This window comes from Papio anubis, chromosome 4, assembly GCF_008728515.1.
Source record: "Papio anubis isolate 15944 chromosome 4, Panubis1.0, whole genome shotgun sequence".
NCBI lineage: Eukaryota > Metazoa > Chordata > Mammalia > Primates > Cercopithecidae > Papio > Papio anubis.
In genome coordinates this window covers 15,817,451-15,843,336 of record NC_044979.1, presented here as the reverse complement: position 1 = coordinate 15,843,336, position 25,886 = coordinate 15,817,451, and the positions used below count along the sequence as shown (strand labels likewise).

The 25,886-nt window shown below is 47.9% G+C and overlaps 2 protein-coding genes and 2 gene segments (V, D, J or C); all 4 read left to right on the top strand.

The window, feature by feature from the left end:
* Nucleotides 1–25,886, top strand: part of LOC101002206 — a 203,862-nt gene that overhangs the window by 120,838 nt on the left and 57,138 nt on the right. The window contains 1 exon segment of the C gene segment in view: nucleotides 11,259–11,264. Coding sequence covers nucleotides 11,259–11,264 — 6 coding nt within the window.
* LOC100999905 overlaps nucleotides 1–25,886 on the top strand; it is a 221,769-nt gene that overhangs the window by 148,141 nt on the left and 47,742 nt on the right.
* LOC101000241 (putative trypsin-6) lies at nucleotides 11,331–14,287 on the top strand. Its single transcript, XM_031664951.1, has 5 exons — nucleotides 11,331–11,349; nucleotides 11,774–11,933; nucleotides 12,990–13,243; nucleotides 13,642–13,778; nucleotides 14,085–14,287. Exons 1-5 carry the CDS (start codon nucleotides 11,331–11,333, stop codon nucleotides 14,235–14,237), a joined length of 723 nt encoding a protein of 240 aa, XP_031520811.1. The 3' UTR covers nucleotides 14,238–14,287.
* Nucleotides 21,304–24,853, top strand: LOC100998585 (trypsin-1). Its single transcript, XM_031664950.1, has 5 exons — nucleotides 21,304–21,343; nucleotides 22,312–22,501; nucleotides 23,554–23,807; nucleotides 24,208–24,344; nucleotides 24,645–24,853. Exons 1-5 carry the CDS (start codon nucleotides 21,304–21,306, stop codon nucleotides 24,795–24,797), a joined length of 774 nt encoding a protein of 257 aa, XP_031520810.1. The 3' UTR covers nucleotides 24,798–24,853.

Genomic DNA, 25,886 nt, shown 5'->3' with positions numbered 1-25,886 from the left:
TCAGATGCACCTGGGGAGGTTGAAAAATTGCTCATGCCAGAGACTCAGCTCTAGACATTCTAACTTTATTGTCTGGGATGCAGCTTGTGTTCTGGGCTTTTAAGCATCCAGGTGATTCTTAACATTTCCAGGCATACAGCCAAAGTTAAGAACTGCTGTACTATTGGCCAATAACAACGTCTACGTTTTTTCTGTCGAAGTGAGCCTGGGGTCTGCCCTCAACTCTGCCCTGACTCTACAGATCTGAGCTATGGGGGAAGCTGGTCATGCCAAGTTCTATGCAATCATGGGGTTTTCCTAGCTTGGTCAAAGTATCCTGACAATCCAGGACTCAAATAGCCAGGAGAAGTACACAGCTCATGAATAAAAGAGAGAAGCACTCAGTGGGTGAGACAATCACATCCCAACTCCTATCCCACTGAAAGCATTGTGAGGACATTCCTTGCGACCTCAGCCTGGTGACCCCAGGAGAGATCTCAGCCCTGACCAGGTACCTAGCTATGTGCCCTGGAGACACAGACTTGGGAGACACATCCAGTGATGCTCACCAGGGGTGCCAGCGCTCCCACCCTTGCCTAGCCTCACTGTGCTTGTTATCCATTTCTAATTAGAAGAAAGCAACTCCAGACTGGGAGCACCACCCCTAACATGCCACTGACTTGCCTTCTCCCTTACCATTCTAAAGCTAGTTGCACCCCCTTTGACGATGATGACAAGATCACTGGAGACTACACCTGTGAGAAGAATTCTGTCCCATACCAGGTATCCCTGCATTCTGGCTCCCACTTCTGCGGTGGCTCCCTCATTAGCAAACAGTGGGTGGTGTCAGCAGCTCACTGCTACAAGCCATAAGTGTGGGGCCCCTGACTGCAAAGCTTCAAGCCAGGCTGCCTCAGAGAGCATGGCTTCAGCCCAGGGAAGTACTGAGGCTGGGTGAGATGGAGGGGAGAGGTGGTAGAGAAGAAAACTTATTGGCAGCAGCTGACTCTCCAGAGCAGAGAGTGAACACAAGACAGGAACCCCTCACACCCAGGCAAATCCATGAAACAGCAAGGGTTGTGGTCATAAAAGCAGGCAGGGATGACCTTGGGGTGGTCAGAGCTAGTGAGGAAAGCAGGCAAGTACCTTTTGCTGGTTAGCTACACATTAAAGCCACCTAAGAAAGAGTTTTTAAAAATACTGTTGCCTGTGTCCCATCCCAGGGCAATTAACTCAAAATTTTCAGGAAGAAGGGGTGAATATCAGGGAGTATATAACACTCTATTTCTGGTAACTGTAGAGTGCATAGAGAGAGCTGAGAACCGCTGCCTATACCAAGAACTCTCAAACCTGAGTATGCACCAGAACCACCTGCAGATTTGTTAAGGCACAAATCACTGGGTCCCATCCCCAAGGTTCTGATCAGTAGGTGGGGGTAAGGACCAAGAATTTACATTTCTAACAAGTTTCCAGGAGATGCTAATGCTGTGGCTACCCTTGGATTAGATTACACAGAAGGGTGGTGCTCACCAGGCCAAGAAGGGAGGGAGGAACAGGCACTGTGCACAGTTAGCAAAGACCTGGGGTGAAGAATGCTGGGGAAACTTCAAGGAGCTTCTTGTGCCCACAGTGCTAGTGACTGTGGAGACTGTGGGAAAGAGGCTGGGAAGGCAGGTTGAGGAGGAGCCTCCTGTGGGATCCCTTTGACTCTTCCCCACCTCACTACCACCAGCCTCTAAAGCAGCAAGATCCTGGGTCTCACACATGCACTGACCCACATCCCTCTCCTGCCCATGTGATATGGTCACACACCCCACCCCATGCCTCCAGATCTGTCCATGAGCAGGGAACGTGAGGACCCTGGGGAAGGTGGGATGGGTGCCCCGGCTGTGGGAGAAGGTCTTCACCATGCCTGCCCTGCTCAACAGTCGCATCCAGGTGAGACTGGGAGAGCACAACATCGAAGTTCTGGAGGGGACTGAGCAGTTCATCAACGCAGCCAAGATCATCCGCCACCCCAAATACAACAGGAATACTCTGAACAATGACATCCTGCTGATCAAGCTCTCCTCACCTGCCGTCATCAATGCCCACGTGTCCACCATCTCTCTGCCCACCGGCCCTCCAGCTGCTGGCACCAAGTGCCTCATCTCTGGCTGGGGCAACACTCTGAGCTCTGGCGGTGAGTGGCATCCTTTGCCCTTCTACTTCCCGCCATCCTCACAATTTCCAGAATGAAGCATGCCCCTTAATTTAAATCCTCTCACCTCCAGTTTAAGACGCATTTCTAGTGCCCATCACACACAGGCTCTGCACTGGGCAGCAGAGGATGCAAAGTCTCCAGGAGTTGTCTCCTAAATTCAAGAGACAGGACAAATGGAGAACTTGTTATGATCACGTCTTGGGAGGGGTTCAACAATGATCATTCTGGGAACTAAAAGCCAGAGCCTCTTGCCAGGATGCATGTTTTGGAGCCCTCTCCAGGGTCAGCGTTACTCTTCAATGTTCCATCCTAGATTATTGTCTCCTTCTAAAGCCTGACCCACATTTCGACTTTCTTTGATCTCTGCCTGATCCTCACAGCCGACTACCCAGACGAGCTGCAGTGCCTGGACGCTCCTGTGCTGACCCAGGCTGAGTGTGAAGCCTCCTACCCTGGAAGGATTACCAGCAACATGTTCTGTGTGGGCTTCCTTGAGGGAGGCAAGGATTCTTGCCAGTTGATTTGGAAAACCCTTCCCATGCTGAGGCTCCCACTGACAGCCAGAGCCCACCCAAGAAAAAGATTTGAACTCCCAAAGTGGCAGGGCTAAGGAGGCTCCCTGCAGTGCCCCCAATGAGAAGTCAGGAAGGCTCCCTTGGGCTGCATGCTGTCTGCTTAGGAAGAACAGAGAATGGGCCACCGTGAGAAGGACGTGGAGCCACAGAGCTGCCTGCAAAGGGGTCTTTTAAGGTTCAGAGTAAATATAGCTATATTCCTCCTCCATCTCTCCATACAACTTGTCCCTTCTTCCCCCCAGGGGGACTCTGGTGGCCCTGTGGTCTCCAATGGACAGCTCCAAGGAATTGTCTCCTGGGGCGATGGCTGTGCCCAGAAGAACAAGCCTGGAGTCTACACCAAGGTCTACAACTATTTGGCCTAGATTAAGGACACCATAGCTGCCAACGGCTAAAGCCCCAGTCTCTCTGCAGTCTCTATACCAATAAAATGACCCTGTTCTCACTGTGTCTGTGCCTGCTCCCTCACACTCCTTCACACTGGAAAGCATCCTCCAATCTCAGGTCAGACACAACAGTCCCCCTTAAAGGTAAGGAGAGCCCGCAACTCCAAATATGTGTTCCATGGTACACTAGATTAGCACATACAAAGAGATGGAATCCAAAAATAAGAAGAAGCTTGGGAGAAAGGGGGTACTGTTTTCTAGAGAAAAGTGTGTTTCAGAAAGGTGGTCTTGGGGGAGGTATTGATTTTTATTTGGGTTCTCACAGTGGTTAGAGCTATTCTGCCTTCAGAACAATCACAGCGCAGAAAATGTGTCAGCATCTTCGAGGTGGCCCAAAAACTCTGATCAGCTGAATCTTATTGCTAACATACAATGACAAATGCTATTGGTGATGACGTGCCTCTCCCAGGAATGTGTTGGCACCAAGCCCTCCCTTCTCATTCACCTAGAAAATCAGACTCAAGTAAATCTCCCTGGCCCCTAACTCTTCCCTCAATTCCCTAGTTCCATCTCTGTGAGCAGCTAGAGAGATGTCCGGTCTACCATAGCAGGAGCCTGACTGTGACTTGGGAATCAAGCCCAGCTCTGCAAGTTTCATTTTTGTCTTCCCTGCCTTTGGGATAGGATGCCGCAGTGAATCGCACAGCTACCACCAGCTCCCCACGCTGATCAGGGAAAGAAACTGGAGAGGGTCAGGATTCACCCATTTGATCAATTAACTGAGGAAGGATTCATTTTCATAAAACTTTCTTACCTTTGAGACACTTCAACTGAGTTACTTGGGACTCTTTTAAAAAGGTGGAAGGAAAGACATCTGAGGGCTGTGACACCATCCAGCCACTCTGGTCACATGTTGGCTGGCTTTCACCCACTGGACGCAGCGGATGGAGACAGGTTACCTGTGGCACCTCTGGCACCTGCCAAAGCCTCCTCCTGGCAATTCTGAGAGGGCCCATAGCTCATCCAAGCTTGTCGCCAAAGATCCAAGCAAGTTTCTCTTTGAAATTCCACCTTCACCTTCTGTCCCCAGTGCTTGTGGACACCCCTGGGAGCTGGTACCAAGGGCCAGGAGCAGGCAAGGGAGACAGACATGTTCAGAGCACACTTCCAGTTACAGGGAACAGAGCACAGGCCTCCAAGTGTCCACGAAGCAGCATGCAAATTGCAGTGATGAGTAGAGTAAAACCCCTACATGGAGCACAGCATTCCTGGCCAACACAGGGGACTGCAGTCCACATGCTGTGGAATACACCCAAGTAAGCATCAGACACTTGTTTGGTAAAAGTAGATGTGTAAGATCAACTACCTTGAGAGTAACATCTGTGCTCCAGATGTGTGGTTCGTGTGAGGAGATGGCTACCACTCACTATCTTCAGAGGAAAACAGGGCTCAGGGCTCACACATAATGGACAGATACACACGGGTCACCCAGAAAGTCACTGCATATAAACATCCCTTTGTTCAACACGGATTTGGTTTTTATGGATTGAAACACATACCCTAGTTCACCGTACAGCCTTGGGTTTGTCTGCTTTGGGAGATATATATCCAGTAGATAGACAGACAAGACAGATTCACTTTTCTCATTTCTTACTGTAATGTCAATGCCTGGTCTGAATATCATCATCACTCAAGTGTAAAAGGAAGAACCAAATGCTTCATAGAAACAGGGATGGGTGGGGAGTGTTAGTTTCCACTGTTTTCTGTCTCCATTCATATCAATCCTAACAAAGCCCAGCTGGTTACCTGAAGCCAAGACACAGATACAAGCATCCCAATGGCATGACATTCCAGACAGCTGCTTCCACCTCCTACCTGGGCCACATAGACTCTTTACACAGAAAAGTGAGTCACCCTACTCAGATGGATTGCCAGCAGAAAAAACAGGGCATGAAAATGACAGATAACCATGGGATTTCTTCTAAGTGGTCTGTGTAAAATAAACCACCACCACCACCACCATGAAAAACACAAAACAAGATTAAAAAAATAAGGCTTATTCAAAATTCAAGACAAAATACTGTGTGAGAGCCAGCCCAGGGGTTGCCTTTTCTCAGACCATACAGCTTTCCTTGTCCATTGCTCACACGGAACCGTGAGATGTGAAGGTCTGTAGAAAGTGTGCTTGGGATTGAGGCTGGTACAGTTCACCTGTGGGTCCAGACCAAACGGCAAAGAGGCAGAAAGCTGCAACTCTGTCCACTGCCACGACTTAGGGCCTCCTTCTCACAGAGTTGTCAAAGAGACCCCACCTCAACCTTTACACAAAACATCTCTTTCTGGATGAACTATAGCCAGGCTGGAGTGCCATGACATGATCTCTGTTCACTGCAACCTCCGGCTCCCAGGTTGAAGTGATTCAGTCTTCCAAGTAGCTGGGGTTACAGGCGCCCACCACCATGCCCAGCTAATGTCTGTCTTTCTTTCTTTCTTTCTTTCTTTCTTTCTTTCTTTCTTTCTTTCTTTCTTTCTTTCTTTCTTTCTTTCTTTCTTTCTTTCTTTCTTTCTTTCTCTTTCTTTCTTTCTTTCTTCTTTCTTTCTTTCTTTCTTTCTTTCTTTCTTTCTTTCTTTCTTTCTTTTTCTTTCTTCCTTCCTTCCTTTCTTCCTTCCTTCCTCCCTCCCTCCCTCCCTTCCTTTTTTCTTTCTTTTTCTTTCTTTCTTTCTTTTTCTTTTTTTGTATTTTTAGTAGAGACAGGGTTTCACTATGTTGGCCAGGCTGGTTTTGAACTCCTGACCTCCAGTGATCCAAAGTGCTGGGATTACAGGCGTGAGCCACTGCTCCTTGCCATTTAAAAATTTCAACATTTATTTTAGATTCAGGGGGTACATGTGCAGGTTTGTTATATGGGTGTATTGTGTGATGCTGAGGTTTGGGGCACAAATGATCTCATCACTCAGGCAGTGAGCTTAGTACCCAACAGGTAGTTTTTCAGCCCTTTCCACCCTCCTTCTGTCTTCCCTCTAATAGTTGCAGTGTCTACTCTTCCCATCTTTATGTCCATGTGTACCCAATGCTCAGCTCCCACTTATACATGAGAACGTGATATTTGGTTTTGCGTTCCTATGTTAATTTGCTTAGGATTATGGTCTCCACCTCCATCCATGTTGTTGCAAAGGACATGTTTTCATTCTTTTCATGGCTGCATAGTATTCCATGGTGTATGTGTACCACATTTCCTTAATCCAGTTTACCACTGATGGCCACCTAGGTTGATTTCATGGCTTTGCTGCTGTGAATAGTGCTGTTAAGGACTTTCTAGAGCATGTGTCTTTTTGGCAGAACAATTATTTTCCTTTAGGTAAATGCCCAGTAAAGGAATTGCTTGGTGGAAAGGTAGTTCTGTTTTAAATTATTTCAGAAATCTCCAAAATGCTTTCTGCATTAATTTTTCCATGAACTAATTTATACTCTGGCCAACCATGTGTAAGTGTTCCCTTTCCTCTGCAGCCTAACCAGCCCCTTCTGTGTTTTTGACATTTTATTAATAGCCACTCTGCAGCCAAGCTCTTTCAAGGACAATGTGGGGAAGAGCCACAAACATCCCTTTTCCAGAAGAGAATTATTGCCTGCCCACTGGTAGAACTCTTGTTTTCATCTGTCTTTCATTGTCTGTTTTTCAAAGAAAACCCAAAGGTAAAGTGGTAGGATCTTCGACACCAGAAAAAGTTTGCAGCCACCAGAGCCTGCTGGGAAGGGGTCCATCAAGCATGCATTGATCTTGCCACCTGGAATTTGAGAGATCAAGAAGCCCCATAGCAACTTACCATACAACTGCCCATCAGCGCCCATCCTTTCAAGCTCAATTCTGGCTCTGCAGACATTGGCAGCCACACGTCACAAATCCTGGGTCTCTGTGGACTTCCCTCATCACCCACGGACACAATGGGCTACCTGTCCTAGGCAGAGACACAGCAACATTCTCTTAAACTGAAATGAAGCATAAATTCTCCTCACCAATAACCATCTGAGGGCACAGCCCCTGCCTCCTTCCTCGGGGATTTTAACACTCACATCTCTCTGACTCAAACAGGTAGGTGAGATCTGACTTGAAAGGGGAGAAAATCGGGAAGTATTGGGGTATCAGGAATGAATCCCCAAGTGTTTTTGTGTTGGGACAGGTATCCACATCCCGAACTGTACCTGGAGATAGGGGAAAATGCAGGAGAGGAGAGGAGAAAAAAAGGGGAACAAAGTGGCTGAAAGTCACGGAAAGCTTCTCTCGTGGTTCTTTCTGACTCTGGTTGCTTTGCCAAGGTCTTGAGTACAGGGAGGGTGGGCTCTGGCAGGGAGCTGCTGCTCTGGGAGATGGAAAAGTCACTTCACCTCCAGAAAGCTCATTTGATCATCTGTAAAATGGGCAATCCCATAGGTGGTTGTGATGATAAAATGAAAAAATCATTCTTAACTTAAATGAGTTACATGCTGTATAGTAAGTTATGTGCTATATAGTAAGCACACAGATACAATTCACTGTTATAATTGAAGGACAGTGGTTTGGTGGGCTAAGCACTAACCACAATCCAGAAAGATGTCTTAAAGAAGTAGACGAAAGAAATCTGTAGTTCAGAATGAACAGTACCAAGAATGGCATGTCCTCCAAATGGAGCTTGGGCAGCTGGATCTGAACCTGTCCTACACATCTGAGTCTACGGTATGAGGTAGCAGTCTCCACCTACAGCTGTCTTCTCTGAAAGTAAGGTCATTCCTTTTGAAGAAAGCTGACCTCAGACTATACTGTGATCATTTTAGGAAGAGCACAAAATACTGGAGAAGTCTAGACTTCAAGCTCTAGATACAGAAAATCCTCATATTCTTAGGTGTTCTGTTTCAGACAGAGAGTCAGAACCACAAGCACTGATCCAAAAATCCCTTTTACCAAACAAATTTTCCATCTTCTACCAAGGTTCACCTCCCTGTTTAGTGCACACTGGTGTCTACAGTTGCTAGAGCAAGAGTCTCTCCTTATTCTCTAATGGAGGAGTTCTGTGAAGACCCCATGACAAGGGGAAAAAACAAAACATGTTTAGGGACAACATGGGAAAAGCCCATATTATCAATGATCCAAAACCTGGCTACTTCAGGCTTGGCCAGTTGTTCGTGAGCAGAGAGGTGTGTCATCTACATGGCAGTCAAGGCCTGGATGGGTCTGGAACTGTGGCAAGGTAAGGCTCTGAGACAAGCTGCCAGAAGAAAGATGAATTCAATCATCTATTTCTGCCAGGAAGAAAAGAACTAGGAAGGAATCAAACGTACAGTTTGACCTCTGGGGACCTCTGCCTCGATCCTCAATAAATCTCCTTTTTGATGCCACCTGCAGCAATTCCTACACTTCACAGTGCTCTCCATGGCTTCTGTTGGTCTTATGGTCAGCTCTGCCAAGATCTGTATTCTTGGGCAAGACAGAATCATTCTGAATCTAATTGTCTTCCTCTATAAGTGGAAATTATTTTGCTCTGCACAAATCATAATTACCATGTTTGTGGGAAGTTAAACTGTGAAACTCAGCAAAAATGAAAAGTAATTCACCACTGTTACTTACGTGAAAACTCTTGCAAAGCTGTCAGACACCGTAGACCATCTAAATATAGCAGTGTTAGCTATGAGCCCATCACTGACTAGAGGGGGTACGGGGTGGAGAGGGGTCTCTGAACAGTGGGTCTCCTGTCTGTGGTGAAACTGGTTCAGCAGCCATTCTAACTGAACCCGTTTGATAACTGAACTGTGATGATAGTTTCTAACTGAACTGTGATGATAAAATGATTTTTTCATTTTATCATCACAACCACCTATGGGATTGCCCATTTTACAGATGATCAAATGAGCTTTCTGGAGGTGAAGTGACTTTTCCATCTCCCAGAGCAGCAGCTCCCGGCCAGAGCCCACCCTCCCTGTACTCAAGACCTTGGCAAAGCAACCAGAGTCAGAAAGAACCACGAGAGAAGCTTTCCGTGACTTTCAGAATACCTGAAACTGAAGGTATTTCAGAATACCTGAAACTGAAGGTATTCTGTGTGTCCTCTCAACTCCACAGACACCACTTAGGCATTTTTTTCCAATTCTCTCTGGTTTCCATTTGCTTCCTCCCTCTATCCCCTGGCCATGTCCAATTTCACTACCAAGTTTCTGATCTTTTCTCATTTGGTTCACTGTCTCCAGAACATCCCTGATACTTTTACCTTTCAAACAATTCAACCTTGAACTCTGCTCACTCCTGCCCATCACCAACCTGAGCTCTGAGTTGCTGAGAAGGGAAAGCACCCTCATAAGGAAACTCTTTCTTTCCTTACACCATTAGACTTGAGCGGAGACAGCATTCCCATCTCCACACTGCTCTGGCCACGTTGTGCCTCAGTCAATTACACAACTGTGTTTAGTAGCCTTGGTAGGGCCCAAATCAGGATATTCTCTGGAAAGATTCACTTTCTACTGAGCCCAGTGTAATCTCACTGCATCTAAGATAGAAAATTCTAGATCCACCCCTCTAAATTTCCATCATTGAATCCAACATGTGACCCATTTAACATGTGCTAAAATCTCTACCTACTGCTGATTCTAAGATCAGATCATAACCCAGATTTACTGTGGTCCAAACTCTGACATCTGATCAGGGGCATGCCATTCTGGTTCAGACTGTTAGCCCCGAGCAGGTGGGTCAGTTTGCATCACCCTGAGTGCAGGTTGCCAGGGCAACCGTGAGGCTGCATAAAAAGAACGTGCGACAGGATACACATGAGAGAGACAAATATCTTCACATTGTAGACGGGGAGGAGTGCACCACTGGTTTTCCATCCTCCAGATGCACTGAGTAAGTTCCTACCTAACCTGTGTCCTCTCCGTCTTTGCAACACTTCCCATCCTTTAGCCTTGATAGGAAGGAGAGCCATCTGGAAGCCCAGAATCCTATGGAATGCGAGTTTCCCTTCTCCTTACCCCTTAGTGTTGGAATTCTTGTTCCCAAAGTCTTGGATTTGACATGCCCGCACCCTGACTGGAGAGAAGCATCTTTATTTTCACAGGAATGAGCCTTAGATAAGACTTTCCTCCTCTCTGGGGGGATCCAGGACACTCAAAAGCCAAGCTTGTTACCAACGCTTGTCCTTCCTTAAGTACATTAAATACATCCCCAGTAGTCAAAAAGACTCCTAAACAGCCAGGCCACTCTCCTTCCTTCTAACCATCATCTCCTCGGCCTAAGAAAGCCCAGCTGTGTGATCCAGGACTTGGCTTTCCCTGTCTTTCCCATCCCAGCATCCTTGCAGGAAACAGCCGGTCTCCCTCTCTGCTCTCAGAAGGCAAGTTTCCTTATCACCTGTGAATCACAAACACACAGAGTGGCCAAACATAGCCGAGCTGATGCAAGACCCTGGGAAGGGGAAAGCTGCAGGTGTGTTTGTACTGAGAGGAGCGGTGACCTTCACCTCACAGACACCTCCTCTCCCGATCCTCAGGAGGTATAAAGATGGGTCCTCCACCACCAGTCAGGGAAACTCTACCACCATGAATCCATTCCTGATCCTTACCTTTGTGGGAGCTGCTGGTGAGTATCACGCCCTGCCTCAGGTCCCACCCACACCCTTTCCTGGCAGACACAAGTCCTTCCATTCTTGCTGCCTCTTCTCTTTTGACTTTACTCCAATATTCTATTTCCTCCATCTGGCATGTCTATTTCCCATCCCCCTTGGGCTCACTTTAAGCCTCACCTGTTTCAACTTCTCCCTAATTTCACTCCCACCACTGCCATTCATCCATATCCAACACGTGAATGGAGAGGCTGAGAAGGGAGGCCAGGTGGGGCTGGACCATGAAATGCAGCAGAAGGCTTCAGGCTTGGCTCTGACAGCAGGAGAATAGCACTACTATAGCTGCTCTTAACCTCAAATGCACCTGGAGAGGTTGAAAAATTACTCATGCCAGAGATTCAGCTCTAGAAATTCTAACTTCATTTGTCTGGGGTGCAACCTATGTTCTGGGTTTTTAAGCATCCCAGATGATTTGTAACATTTCAAGGCAAGCAGCCAAGGTTAAGGATTGCTGTCCTATTGGCCAATAACAACGTCTACCTTTGTTCTGTCAAAGTGAGCCTGGGGGCTGCCCTCAAATCTGCCCTGACTCCACAATTCTGAGCTATGAGGGAATCTGGTCATGGTCAGGTCTGTGCAGCCAGGGCATTTTCCTAGCTTGGTGAAATTATCCTGACAAGCCAGGGCTCCAATAGCCAGGAGAGGTACACAGCTGATGAACAAAGAGAGAAGCACTCAGTGGGTGAGACAACCACATCCCAACAACTCCTGTCCCACTGGAAGTATTGTGAGGAAATTCCTTGCAACCTCAGCCTGGTGACCCCAGGAGAGATCTGAACACCCACAGGGTACCTAGCAATGTGCCCTGGAGACACAGAGACTTGGGAGCCACATCCAGTGATGCTCACCAGGGGTGGCAGCCATCCCTCCCTTGCGTAACCTCACTGTGCTTCTTAAGGATTTCAAATGAGAAGGAAGCAACCGCAGGCTGGGAGCACCACCCCTAACTTGCTACTGACTTGCCTTCTCCCTTCCCATCTCCACTCCAGTTGCTGTCCCCTTTGACGATGATGACAAGATCGTTGGGGGCAACACCTGTGAGGAGAATTCTGTCCCCTACCAGGTGTCCCTGAATTCTGGCTACCACTTCTGTGGCGGCTCCCTCATCAGCGAACAGTGGGTGGTTTCAGCCGGTCACTGCTACAAGCCGTAAGTGTGGGGTGCCTCACTGCAAAACTCCCAGCCAGGCTGCCTGGGAGAGCTTGGCTTCAGCCCAGGCAAATACTGAGGTTGGGTGAGATGGATGGGAGAGGTGGTGGAGAAGAAAAGTTGCTGGCAGCAGCTGACTCCGCAGACCAGAGTGAACACAAGACAGGAACGTCTCACACCAAGGTAAATCCATGAAACAGCAAGGGCTGTGGTCATAAAAGCGGTCAGTGATGATCTTGGGATGCTCAGAGCTAGTGAGAACAGCAGGGATGTACCTTTTGCTGGTTAGCCACACATTAAAGCCACCTAAGAAAGAGGTTTTTTTTAAATACTGAAGCCTGTGTCCTATCCCAGGGCAATTAACACAAAATTTTCAGGAAGAGGTTGTGAATGTCAGCGAGTATTTCACTCTCTACCTTGGTAATTGTAGAGTGTATAGACAGAGCTGAGAACCACTGCCTACAACAAGAACTCTCAAACCTAAGTATGCACCAGAACTACCTGCAAGCTTGTTAAGGCAGAAATCACTGGGTACCCTCCCCAAGGTTCTGATCAGTAGATGGGGGTAAGGACGAAGAATTTACATTTCTAACAAGTTCCCAGGAGATTCTAATGCTATGGCTACCCTTGGATTAGAATACAGAGAAGTGTGTTGTTCACCAGGCCGAAAAGGAAGGGAGGAAGTCAGTGTGTGCAGTTAGCAAAGGCCTGGGGTGAATAATGCTGGGAAAATTACAGGGAGCTCCTTGTGCCCACAGTGCTAGTGACTGTGGAGACTGTGGGAAAGAGGCTAGGAAGGCAAGTTGAGGAGCAGCTTCCTCTGGGATTCCTTTGACTCTTCCCCACCCCACTACCACCAACCTCTGAAGCAGAAATGTTCTGGGTCTCACACCTGCACTGACCCACACTGCTCTCCTGCCCATGAGATAGGGCCACACATCACACCCCATGTCTACCGAGCAGTCCATGAGCAGGGAGTTTAAGGACCCTGGGGATGGTGGGAAGGGTGCCGTGGCTATGAGAGAAGGTCTTCACCATGCCTGCCCTGCCCATCAGCCACATCGAGGTGAGACTGGGAGAGCACAACATCGAAGTCCTGGAGGGGACTGAGCAGTTCATCAATGCAACCAAGATCATCCGCCACCCCAAATACAACAGGAATACTCTGAACAATGACATCATGCTGATCAAGCTCTCCACACCTGCCGTCATCAATGACTACGTGTCCACCATCTCTCTGCCCACCGCCCCTCCAGCTGCTGGCACCGAGTGCCTCATCTCCGGTTGGGGCAACACTCTGAGCTCTGGTGGTGAGTGGGACCCTTCGCCCTTCTACTTCCCTCCATCCTCACAATTTCCAGAACAAACCATGCCCCTTAACTTAAAACCTGTCACCTCCAGGCTTAAGACACATTTCCAGTGCCCATTACACACAGGCTCTGCACTGGACACCAGAGAGACGCAAAGTCTCAAGGACTTGGCTCCTAAAATCAAGAGACAGGACAAATGGAGAACTTGCTATGATCATGTCTTAGGTTCAATAATGATCATTCTGGGAACTAAAAGCCAGAGTCCCTTGCTAGGACTTATGTTTTGGAGTCCTGTCCAGGGGCAGTGTTCCTCTTCAATGTTCCATCCTAGATTATTGTCTCCTTCTCTGGTCTGACCCATATTTTGACTTTCTTTGATCTCTTCCTGATCCTCACAGCTGACTACCCAGACGAGCTGCAGTGCCTGGACGCTCCTGTGCTGACCCAGGCTAGGTGTAAACTCTCCTACCCTTTCCGGATTACCAGCAACATGTTCTGTGTGGGCTTCCTTGAAGGAGGCAAAGATTCCTGCCAGGTGATTTGAACAACCCTTCCCATGCTGAGGCTCCCACTGATACTCAGGCCCCATCTGGGAAAAAGATTTTAACTCCCAATGTAGCAGGGTTGAGGAGGTTCCCTGCAGTGAGCCCATGGAGAAGTGAGGAAGGCTCCCTTGGGCTGCATGCTGACTGCTTAGGGAGAACAGAGAATGGGCCACCACCATAGAAGGACGTGGAGGCACAGAGCTAGCTGGAAAGGGGTCTTTTAAGGTTCAGAGTGAATGTAGCTATATTCCTCCTCCATCTCTCTCTCCATACAACCTGTCCCTTCTTCACCCCAGGGTGACTCTGGTGGCCCTGTGGTCTGCGATGGAGAGCTCCAAGGTATTGTCTCCTGGGGCTATGGCTGTGCCTTGAAGAGGAGGCCTGGAGTCTACACCAAGGTCTACAACTATGTGGACTGGATTAAGGACACCATAGCTGCCAACAGCTAAAGCCCCCAGTCCCTCTGCAGTCTCAGTACCAATAAAGTGACCCTTCTCTCGTTGTCTGTGTCTGTGCCTGATACCTCACATTCCTTCACACTGGAAAGCATCCTCCACTCTCAGGTCAGACAGGACTGTCTCCCTTAAATGTAAGCAGAGCCCCCAGCTCCCAAAATGTGTTGCATGATACACTAGATTGGCACATAAAAAGAAATGGAATCCAAAAATAATAAGAAGCTTCAGAGAAAGAGGGGCTTTATTACTGTTTCTAGAGAAACGTGTGTTTCAGAACGGTGGTCTTTGGTGGGGGGTATTGATTTTTATTTGGGTTCTCACAGTGGTTAGAGCTACTCTGCCTTCAGCACAATCACAGCACAGAAAATCTGTCAGCATTTTCAAGGTGGCCCAAAAAATCTGACCAGCTGAATCTTATTGCTAACATATAACAATAATGACAAATGCTGTTGGTGATGATGTGCCTCTCCCAGGAATGTTTAGGCACCAAACCCTCGACCAAGCCCTCCCTTCTCATTCACCTGGAAAATCAGACTCAAGTAAATCTCCCTGGACCCCTAACTCTCCCTCAATTCCCTAGTTCCATCTCTGTGAGCAGCTAGAGAGATGTCCCGCCTACCATAGCAGGAGCCTGACTGTGACTTGGGAATCAAGCCCAGCTCTGCACTCTTCTTTGCCTTTGGGGTAGGATGCCGCAGTGAATCCCACAGCTACAAACAGCTCCCCACTCCAACCAGGGAACGAAACTAGAGAGGGTCAGGATTCACCCATATGATCAATCAACTGAAGAAGGATTCCTTTTCATAAAATTTGCTTGCCTTTGAAACACTACAAGTTACTTGGGACTCTTTATAAAAGGTGGAAGGAAAGACATCTGAGGGCTATAACACGATCCAGCCACTCTGGACACACATTGACTGGCTTGCACCCACTGGACACAGCAGAGGGAGGCAGGCCACGTGGCACCTGTGGCACCTGCCAAAGCCTCCTCCTGGCAATTCTGAGAGGGCCCATGTTGGGGCCGTAACTCATCCAAGTTTGTCACCAAAGATCCAAGCAAGCTTCTCTTTGAAATTCCACCTTCACCTTCTGTCCCAAGTGGTTGTGGACACCCCTGGGAGCTGGTTTCAAGGACCAGGAACAGCCAAGGGAGACAGACAAGTTCAGAGCACATTTCCTGTTACAGGGAACACAGCACAGGCCTCCAAGTGTCCACAGAGCAGCATGCAAATTGCAGTGATGAGTAGAGTAAAACCTCTACATGGAGCACAGCATTCCTGGCCAACACAGGGGACTGCAGTCCACTTGCTGTGGAATACACCCATGTATGCATCAGCCACTTGTTTGGTAAACAGTAAATGTGTCCTATCAATTACCTCGAGAGGGCCATCTGTGCTCCAGATGTGTGGTTCGTGTGAGGAGATGGCTACCACTCACTATCTTCAGAGTAAAACAGGGCTCAGCGCTCACACAAAATGGACAGATACACCTGCGTTACCCAGAAATTCACTACATACAAACATCACTTTGTTCAACATGGATTTTGTTTTTATGGAGTCCGAACTCAGACCCTAGTTCACTTTACAGCCTTGGGTTTGTCTGCTTGTAGAGATACATATACAGTAGTAGATAGATAGACAAAACAGATACATTTTTTTCCCTTTCTTACCATAATGTCAATGCCTCGCCTGAATATCATCATCACTCAAGTCAAGGGAAGAACCAAACGCTTTGTATAAACAGGTCTGGGCTGGGGGGGGAGTGTTAGTTTGCATTATTTTCTGTGTCCATTCAGATCATTGCTTTCAAAGCACAGCTGGTTACCTGAAGCCAAGAGACAGACATAAGGATCCCAGTGGCCTTCCAGACGGCTGCTTCCACCTCCTACCTGGGCGACTTAGACTCTTTACACAGAAAAGCGAGTCACCCCACTCAGAAGGGTTGCCAGCAGAAACAGGGCATGAAAATCACAGGTAACCACGACATTTCTTCCAAATGTTCAGTGTAAAATAAACCACTACCACCACCACCAAAAATACAAAATAAGCAAAAAAAAAAAAAAAAATGCTTATTCTAAATGCAAGAGAAAATGCTGTGTGAGAGCCAGGTCATGGGGTTGCATTTTCTCAGGCCACACAGCTTTCTCAGTCCATTTGCTCACATGGAACCGTGAGATGTGAAGGTCTCCAGAGTGTGTGCTTGGGATCGAGGCTGGAATCGTTCACCTGTGGGTCCAGACCAAAGGGCAAAGAAACAGAAAGCCACAACTCTGTCCACCGCCACAGCTTAGGGCCTCCTTCTCACAGAGGCTCTGAAGAGCCCCCACCTCAGCCTTCACACAAAACATCTCCTTCTGGCTCAACTACAGCCAGACTGGAGTGCCGTGGCATGATCTCTGCTCACTACAACCTCTGCCTCCAGGGTTGATGTGATTCAGCCTCCCAAGTAGCTGGGATTACAGTCATACGCCACCATGCCCAGCTGATTTTTTTTTTTTTTTTTTTAAGTAGTGACATGGTTTCACCATGTTGTCCAGGCTGGTTTTGAACTCCTGACCTCAAGTGATCCAAAGTTTTGGGATTATAGCCATGAGCCACCACTTCTGGTCCAGGCCCCATTTAAAAAATAATAATAATAATTTCAACTTTCATTTTAGATTCAGCGGCTACATGTGCAGGATTGTTACATGGGTATATTGTGTGATGCTGAGCTTCGGGGCACAAATGATCTCATCACTCTAGCAGTGAGCTTAGCACCCAATAGGTAGTTTTTCACCCTTTCCACCCTCCTTCTCTCTTCCCTCTAGTAGTTGCAGTGTCTATGGTTCCCATCTTTATATTCATGTGTACCCAATGCTCAGCTCAAACTTACAAGTGAGAACCTGATATTTGGTTGTCTGTTCCTATGTTAATTTGCTTAGGATTATGGTCTTCAGCTCCATCCATGTTTCTGCAAAGGACATGATTTCATTCTTTTCTTGGCTGCGTAGTATTCCATGGCGTATATGTACCACATTTCCTTTATCCATTCTACTGCTGATGGCCCCCTAGATTGATTCCATGGCTTTGTATTGTGAATAGTGCTGTGACGGATATGCAAGGCCATGTGTCTTTTTGGCAGAAAAAATTATTTTCCTTTGGATAAAAGCCCACTAAAGGAATTGCTGGGTGGAATGCTAGTTCTGTTTTAAATTATTTCAGAAAACTCCAAACTGCTTTCTGCATTAATTTTTCCATGAACAAATTTACACTCTGGCCAACAGTGTATAAGTGTTCCCTTTCCTCTGCAGCCTTACCAGCGTCTTCTATTTTTTTGACATTTTAATAATAGCCACTCCAAAACCAAGCTCTTTCAAGGCCAACATGGGGAGGAGCCACAAATATCCCTTTTCCAGAAGAGAATTCCTGCCTGCCGACTGGTAGAATTCTTGTTTTCATCTGTCTTTCATTGTTTGTTTTTCAAAGAAAAACCAAAGGCAAAGTGGTATGACCTTCCACACCTGAACCAGGTTGCAGCCACCAGAGCCTGCTGGGAAGGGGCCCGTCAAGCATGCGTTGATCTTGTCACCTGGAATTTGACAGATCAACAAGCCCCATAGCAACCAACCATACACCTGCCCATCAGCACTCATCCTTTCAAGGGATTAGCTCAATTCTGGCTCTGCAGACACTGGCAGCCACTGGTCACAAACCCTGGGTCTCTGTGGGCTTCCCTCATCACCCAGGGCCACAATGGGCTGCCTGTCCTAGGCGGAGACACAGCAACATTTTCTTAAACTGAAATTAAGCATAAATTCCCTTCACCAATAATCATCTGAGGGCAGAGCCCCTGCCTCCTTCCTAGGAGATTTTTAAAAACACACCTCTCTGACCCAAGCAGGTAGGTGAGATCTGATTTTAAAGGTAGGGGGGCGAATATCGAGATGAATTGAGGTATTAGGAATGAATCTCAAGTGTTTTTGTGTTGGTACAGGCATCCACATCCAGAACTGTACCTGGAGACGGAGAAAAATGCAGGAGAGGAAACGAGAATAAAAGGGGGACAAAGTTGCTGAAAGTCATTGAAAGCTTCTCCCATGGTTCTTTCTGGCTCTGGTTGCTTTGCCAAGGTATTGAGTTCAGGCAGGGCCGGCTCTGGCTGGGAGCTGCTGCTCTGGGAGATGGAAGAATCACTGCACCTCCAGAAAGCTCATTTGATCATCTGTAAAATGATCATTTGATCATCTCCAAAATGTAAAATCCCAAGGTGATTGTGATGATAAAATGAAAAAAATTCTTAACTTATATGAGTTACCTGCTGTATAGTAAGTTACATGGTATATAGTAAGCACACAGATATGATTCACTGTTTTCATAATTGAAGGTCAGTGGTTTGGTGTGCTAAGCACTAACCACAAGCCAGAAAGATGTATTAGAGAAGTAGACAGAGAACTCTATAGTTCAGAATGAACAGGACCCAGAATGACATGTCCTCCAAATTGTGCTTGGGCAGCTGGATCTGAGCCTATCCTACACATCTGAGTCTATAGTACGGGGTAACAGTCTCCACCTATAGCTGTCTTCTCTGACTGTAAGGTCATTCCTTTTTGAAGAAAGCTGACCTCAGACTATACTGTGATCATTTAAGGAAGAGCGCAAAATTCTGGAGAAGGTTAGTCTTCAAGCTCTAAATACAGAAATCCTCATATTCTTGGGTGTTCCCTTTCAGACACAGAGTCAGAGCACAAGCACCTGATCCAAAAATTCCCTTTTCCAAACACATTTTCCATCTTCTACCAAGGTTCACCTCCCTGTTTAGTACACACTGGTGTCTACACTTGCTAGAGCAAGAGCCTCTCCTTATCCTATAAGGCAGGAGTTCTGTGGAGACCCCATGACAAGGGGACAAAATGAAACAACATGCTTAGGGACAACACAGGAAAAGTCCATATTATCATGCTCCAAAACCTGGCTGCCTCAGGCTTGGCCAGTTATTCATGAGCAGAGAGGTGTGTCATCTACATAGCAGTCATGGCCTGGATGGCTCTGGAACTGTGGCAAGGTAAGGCTCTGAGACAAGGTACCAGGAGAAAGATGAATTCAATCATCTATTTCTGCCAGGAAGAAAAGCACCAGGAAGGAATTAGATGTAGTTTGTCCTCTGGGGATCTCTGTCTTGATCCTCAATAAATTGCCTTTTAGATGCCACCTGCGGCAATTCCCACACTTCACAATGCACTCCACGGCTTGTTGGTCTTATGATCAGCTCTGCCAAGATCTGTATTCCTAGCAAGACAGAATCATTCTGAATCTCATTGTCTTCCTCTATAAATGGAAACAGTTTTGCTCTGCACAAATCACAATTAGCATGTCTGTGGGAAGTTAAACTGTCAAAGTCACCAAAATGAAAACAATGCACCACGGTTGCTTACGTGAAAACTCTTCTAAAGCTGTCAGGCACTATGCACCACCTAAATATAGCAGTGTTAGGTATGAGCCCATCCGTGATTAGAGGAGGTACGAGGTGGAGAGGGGGTCTCCGAGCAGTGGGTCTCCTGGCTGTGGGGAAGCTGGCTCAGTGGCCATGGCAGGAGCTGAACTTGAAGGTACTCTGTATGACCTCTCAACTCCATGGGCCCCATTTCGTCATTTTTTCCAATTCCTTCTGGTTTCCATTTGCTTCCTCCCTCTAGCCCCCTGGCCATGTCCAATTTCACCACCAAGTTTCTGAGCTTTTCTCATTTTGTTCACCATCCCCAGAACATCCCTCCTTCTTTTACCTTTCAAAGAATTCAAACTTGAACTCTGCTCACTCCTGCCCATCACCAACCTGAGCTCTGAGTTGCTAAGAAGGGAAAGCACCCTCATAAGAAAGCTTCTTCTTTTCTTACATCATTAGACTTGAGCGGACACAACATCTCCATCTCCACACTGCTCTGGCCAAGTTGTGCCTCAGTCAATTACACAACTGTGTCTTAGCAACCTTGCTAGGGCCCAAATCAGGATATTATCTGGGAAGATTCACATTGTACTGAGCCCAGCATAATCTCACAGCATCTAACACAGAAAATTCTAGACCCACCCCTCCACATCTTTGTTATTGAACCCAATATGTGACCCATTTACCATGTAATCTCTACCTACTGCTGATTCTCAGATCAGCTCATAACCCAGATTGACCATGGTCGAAACTCTAGCATGCCATTGTGGTTCAGGCTGACAGCCCTGACCAGGTGGGTCAGTTTGCATCGCCCTGAGTGCAGGTTGCCAGGGCAACCGTGAGGCTGCATGAAAAGAACCTATGACAGGATGCACATGAGACAGACAAATGTCTTCACATTGAAGAAGGGGAGGAGTGTGCCATTGGTTTTCCATCCTCCAGATGCACTGAGAAAGTTCCTAACTAACCTGTGCCCCTCCTTCTTTGCAGCACTTCCCATCCTTAAGCCTTGGTAGGAAGGAGAGCCATCTGGAAGCCCAGAATCCTGTGAAATGCGAGTCTCCCTTCCCCTTATCCCTTAGTGTTGGAATTCTTGTTCCCAGAGTCTTGGATTTGACATGCCCGCACACTGACTGGAGAGAAGCATCTTCATTTTCACAGGAATGAGCCTTAGATAAGACTTTGCTCCTCTCTTGGGGGCTCCAGGACACTGAAAAGCCAAGCTTATTACCATCACTTGTCCTTCCTTAAGAACATTAAATACATCCCCAATAGATAAAAGGATTCCTAAAGAGCGAGGTCATTTTCCCTCCTTCTAAGCCTCATCTCCTGGGCCTAAGAAAGCCCAGCTGTGTGATCCGGGGCTTGGTTTTCCCTGTCTTCCCCATCCCACCATCCTTGTAGGAAACAGCCAATCACCCTCTCTCCTCTCAGAAGGCAAGTTTCCTTATCACTTTTAAATCACAAACCCACAGAGTGGCCAAATATAGCCGAGCTGATGCAAGACCCTGGGAAGGGGAAAGCTGCAGGTGTGTTTGTACTGGGAGGAGTGGTGACCTTCACCTCACAGACACCTCCTCTCCCGATCCTCGGGAGGTATAAAGATGGGTCCTCCACCACCAGTCAGGCACTTTCTACTGCCATGAATCCACTCCTGATCCTTGCCTTTGTGGGAGCTGCTGGTGAGTATCATGCCCTGCCTCACATGCCCTTCCATTCTTGCTACCTCTCCCCTTTTGACTGTGCTCTGATATTCTATTTCCTCCATATGGCATCTCTATTTCCCATCCTGTTTGGGCTCTCTTTAAGGCTCTCCTGTTTCAACTTCTCCCTGATTTCACTCCCACCACTGTCATTCATCTATATCCGAGCTGTGGTTGGAAAAGCTAGGAAAGGAAGTCAGGTGGGGCTGGCCCAAGAAATGAAGCAGCAGGCTTCAGACTCGGCACCTACAGCACCACAATAGCACCACTAGAGCTGGTCTTAACCTTGAATGCACCTGGAGAGGTTGAAAAATTACTCATGCCAGAGACTCAGCTCTAGACATTCTAACTTTATTGTCTGGGGTACAGCTTGTGTTCTGGGCTTTTAAGCATCCTAGATGATTCTTAATATTTCCACGCATACAGCCAAGGTTAAGAATTGCTATACTATTGGCCAATAACAACATCTACCCTTGTTCTGTCGAAGTGAACCTGGGGGCTGCCCTAAATGCGGCCCTAACTGCACAGATCTGAGCTATCAGGGAAGCTGGTCATGGCAAGTTCTCCACAGCCAGGGGGTTTTCCTAGCTTGGCCAAAGTATCCTGACAATCCAGGACTCAAATAGCCAGGAGAATACACAGCTCATGAATAAAAGAGAGAAGCACTCAGTGGGTGAGGCAACCACATGCCAACTCCTATCCCACTGAAAGCATTGTGAGGACATTCCTTGTGACCTCAGCCTGGTGACCCCAGGAGAGGTCTGAGCCCCCCTGGGTACCCCCTAGCTACGTGCCCTGGAGACACAGACTTGGGAGACACATCCAGTGATGCTCACCAAGGGTGGCTGCGCTCCCTTCCTTGCCTAGCCTCACTGTGCTTGTGAACCATTTCTAATTAGAAGGAAACAACTGCAGGCTGGGAGCAGCACCCCTAACATGCTACTGACTTGCCTTCTCCCTTCCCGTCTCCACTCCAGTTGCTGCCCCCTTTGACGATGATGACAAGATCGTTGGGGGCTACACCTGTGGGAAGAATTCTCTCCCCTACCAGGTGTCCCTGAATTCTGGCTACCACTTCTGCGGTGGCTCCCTCATTAACAAACAGTGGGTGGTGTCAGCAGGTCACTGCTACAAGACGTAAGTGTGGGGCCCCTGACGGCAAAGCTCCCAGCCAGGCTGCCTGGTGGAGCATGGCTTCAGCCCAGAGAAATACTGAGGTTGGGTAAGATGGATGGGAGAGATGGTGAAGAAGAAAACTTGTTGGCAGCAGCTGACTCTCCAGAGCAGAGAGTGAACACAAGACAGGAACCTCTCACACCCAGGAAAATCCATGAAACAGCAAGGGTTGTGGTCATAAAAGCAGGCAGGGATGATCTTGGGGTGGTCAGAGGTAGTGAGAAAAGCAGGCAAGTACCTTTTGCTGGTTAGCTACACATTAAAGCCACCTTAGAAAGAATTCAAAAATACTAATGCCTGTGTCCCATCCCAGGGCGATTAACTTAAAATTTTCAGAAAGAGGGTGTGAATATCTGAGTATATAACACTCCACTTCTGGTAACTGTAGAGTGCATAGACAGAGCTGAGAAACTGCCTAGGCAAAGAACTCTCAAACCTGAGTATGCACCAGAAACACCTGCAGGCTTGTTAAGGCACAAATCACTGGGTCCCATCCCCAAGGTTCTGATCAGTAGATGAGGGCAAGAACCAAGAATTTACATTTCTAACAAGTTCCCAGGAGATGCTAATGCTATGGCTACCCTTGGATTAGATTACACAGAAGGGTGGTGTTCACCAGGCCAAGAAGGAGGGAGGAACAGACACTGTGCACAGTTAGCAAAGGCCTGGGGTGAAGAATGCTGGGAAAACTACAAGGAGCTACATGTGCCCACAGTGCTAGTGACTGTGGAGATTGTGGGAAAGAGACTGGGAAGGCTGGTTGAGGAGGAGCCTCCAGTGGGATCCCTTTGACTCTTCCCAACCCTACTACCACCAACCTCTGAAGCAGAAAGGTCCTGGGTCTCACACCTGCACTGACCCACATCCCTCTACTGCCCATGTGATATGGCTACACAGCCCACCTGATCCCTCCAGAGCTGTCCATGAGCAGGGAGCTTAAGGACCCTGGGGAAGGTGGGATGGGTGCCCCGGCTCTGAGAGAAGGTCTTCACCATGCCTTCCCTGTCCATCAGCCGCATCCAGGTGAGACTGGGAGAGCACAACATCGAAGTCCTGGAGGGAACTGAGCAGTTCATCAATGCAGCCAAGATCATCCGCCACCCAGATTACGACAGGAAAACTCTGAACAATGACATCCTGCTGATCAAGCTCTCCTCACCTGCCGTCATCAATGCCCGCGTGTCCACCATCTCTCTGCCCACCGCCCCTCCAGCTGCTGGCGCCAAGGCCCTCATCTCTGGCTGGGGCAACACTCTGAGCTCTGGTGGTGAGTAGGACCCTTTGTCCTTCTACTTCCCTCCATCCTCACAATTTCCAGAATGAAGCATGCCCCTTAACTTAAATCCTCTCGCCTCCAGGGTTAAGACGCATTTCTAGCGCCCATCACACACAGGCTCTGTACTGAGCACCAGAGGATGCAAAGTCTCAAGGACTTGACTCCTAAAATCAAAAGACAGGACAAATGGAGAACTTGTAATGATCACGTCTTGGAGGGGTTCAACAGTGATCATTCTGGGAACTAAAACCAGAATCCCTTTCCAGGACTTATGTTTTGGAGTCCTCCCCAGAGACAATGTTCCTCTTCAATGTTCCATCCTAGATTATTGTCTCCTTCTAAAGCCTGACCCACATTTTGACTTTCTTTGACCTCTGCCTGATCCTCACAGCCGACTACCCAGATGAGCTGCAGTGCCTGGAAGCTCCTGTGCTGACCCAGGCTAAGTGTGAAGCCTCCTACCCTGGAAGGATTACCAGCAACATGTTCTGTGCAGGCTTCCTTGAGGGAGGCAAGGATTCTTGCCAGGTGATTTGGAAAACCCTTCCCATGCAGAGGCTCCCACCAATACCCAGGCCCCACCCGAGAAAAAGATTTGAACTCCCAAGGTGGTGGGGCTAAGGATGCTCCCTGCGGTGCCCCCAGTGAGAAGTGAGGAAGGCTCCCTTGGGCTGCATGCTGTCTGCTTAGGAAGAACAGAGAATAGGCCACCATGAGAAGGACGTGGAGCCACAGAGCTGGCTGGAAAGGGGTCTTTTAAGGTTCAGAGTAAATATAGCTATATTCCTCCTCCATCTCTCCATACAACTTGTACCTTCTTCCCCCCAGGGGGACTCTGGTGGCCCTGTGGTCTCCAACGGACAGCTCCAAGGCATTGTCTCCTGGGGCGATGGCTGTGCCCAGAAGAACAAGCCTGGAGTCTACACCAAGGTCTACAACTATTTGACCTGGATTAAGAATACCATAGCTGCGAACAGCTAAAGCCCCCGGTCCCTCTGCAGTCTCTATACCAATAAAATGACCCTGTTCTCACTGTGTCTGTGCCTGCTCCCTCACACACGCCTTCACACTGGAAAGCATCCTCCAATCTCAGGTCAGACACGACAGTCCCCCTTAAAGGTAGGCAGAGCCCCCGGCTCCCAAAATGTGTTCCATGGTACACTAGATTAGCACGTACAAAGAGATGGAATCCAAAAATAAGAAGCTTGGGAGAAAGGGGGGCACTGTTTTCTAGAGAAAAGTGTGTTTCAGAACGGTGGTCTTTGGCGGGGGTATTGATTTTTATTTGGGCTTCTCACAGTGGTTACAGCTACTCTGCCTTCAGAAAAATCACAGCAGAGAAAATGTGTCAGCATCTTCAAGGTGGCCCAAAACATCTGACCAGCTGAATCTTATTGCTAACATACAACAACGACAAATGCCATTGGTGATGACGTGCCTCTACCAAGAATGTGTCAGCACCAAACCCTGGACAAAGCCCCCCTTCCCATTCACCTGGAAAATCAGACTCAAGTAAATCTCCCTGGCCCCCTAACTCTTCCCTCAATTCCCTATTTCCATCTCTGTGAGCAGCTAGAGAGATGTCCCGCCTACCATAGCGGGAGCCTGACTGTGACTTGGGAATCAAGCCCAGCTCTGCACTCTTCATTTTCATCTTCTTTGCCTTTGGGGTAGGACGCTGCAGTGAATCCCACAGCCAACACCAGCTCCCCACTATGATTATGACCAGGGAAAGAAACTAGAGAGGGTCAGGATTCACCCATTTGGTCAATTAACTGAGGAAGTATTCATTTTCATAAAACTTGCTTGCCATTGAAACACTTCAAGTGAGTTATTTGGGACTCTTTTAAAAAGGTAGAAGGAAAGACATCTGAAAGCTGTGACACTGTCCAGCTACTCTGGCCACACGTTGGCTGGCTTGCACCCACTGGATGCGGCAGAGGGAGGCAGGGCCCGTTGCACCTGTGGCACCTGCAAAACCTCCTCCTGACAATTCTGAGAGGGCCCATATTCGGGCCGTAGCTTGTCAAGGTTGTCACTGAAGATCCAAGCAAATTCCACCTTCACCTT

Bases quoted from the DNA above. Each gene is read 5' to 3' on its own strand.
- LOC101000241 (XM_031664951.1), top strand. The intron at 13,244-13,641 runs GTGAGTGGGACC...TGATCCTCACAG, and splicing joins CAACACTCTGAGCTCTGGTG to CTGACTACCCAGACGAGCTG. The intron at 13,779-14,084 runs GTGATTTGAACA...TCTTCACCCCAG, and splicing joins GAGGCAAAGATTCCTGCCAG to GGTGACTCTGGTGGCCCTGT.
- LOC100998585 (XM_031664950.1), top strand. From the start codon at position 21,304: ATGAATCCACTCCTGATCCTTGCCTTTGTGGGAGCTGCTG. The intron at 22,502-23,553 runs GTAAGTGTGGGG...CCTGTCCATCAG, and splicing joins GCAGGTCACTGCTACAAGAC to CCGCATCCAGGTGAGACTGG. The intron at 23,808-24,207 runs GTGAGTAGGACC...TGATCCTCACAG, and splicing joins CAACACTCTGAGCTCTGGTG to CCGACTACCCAGATGAGCTG.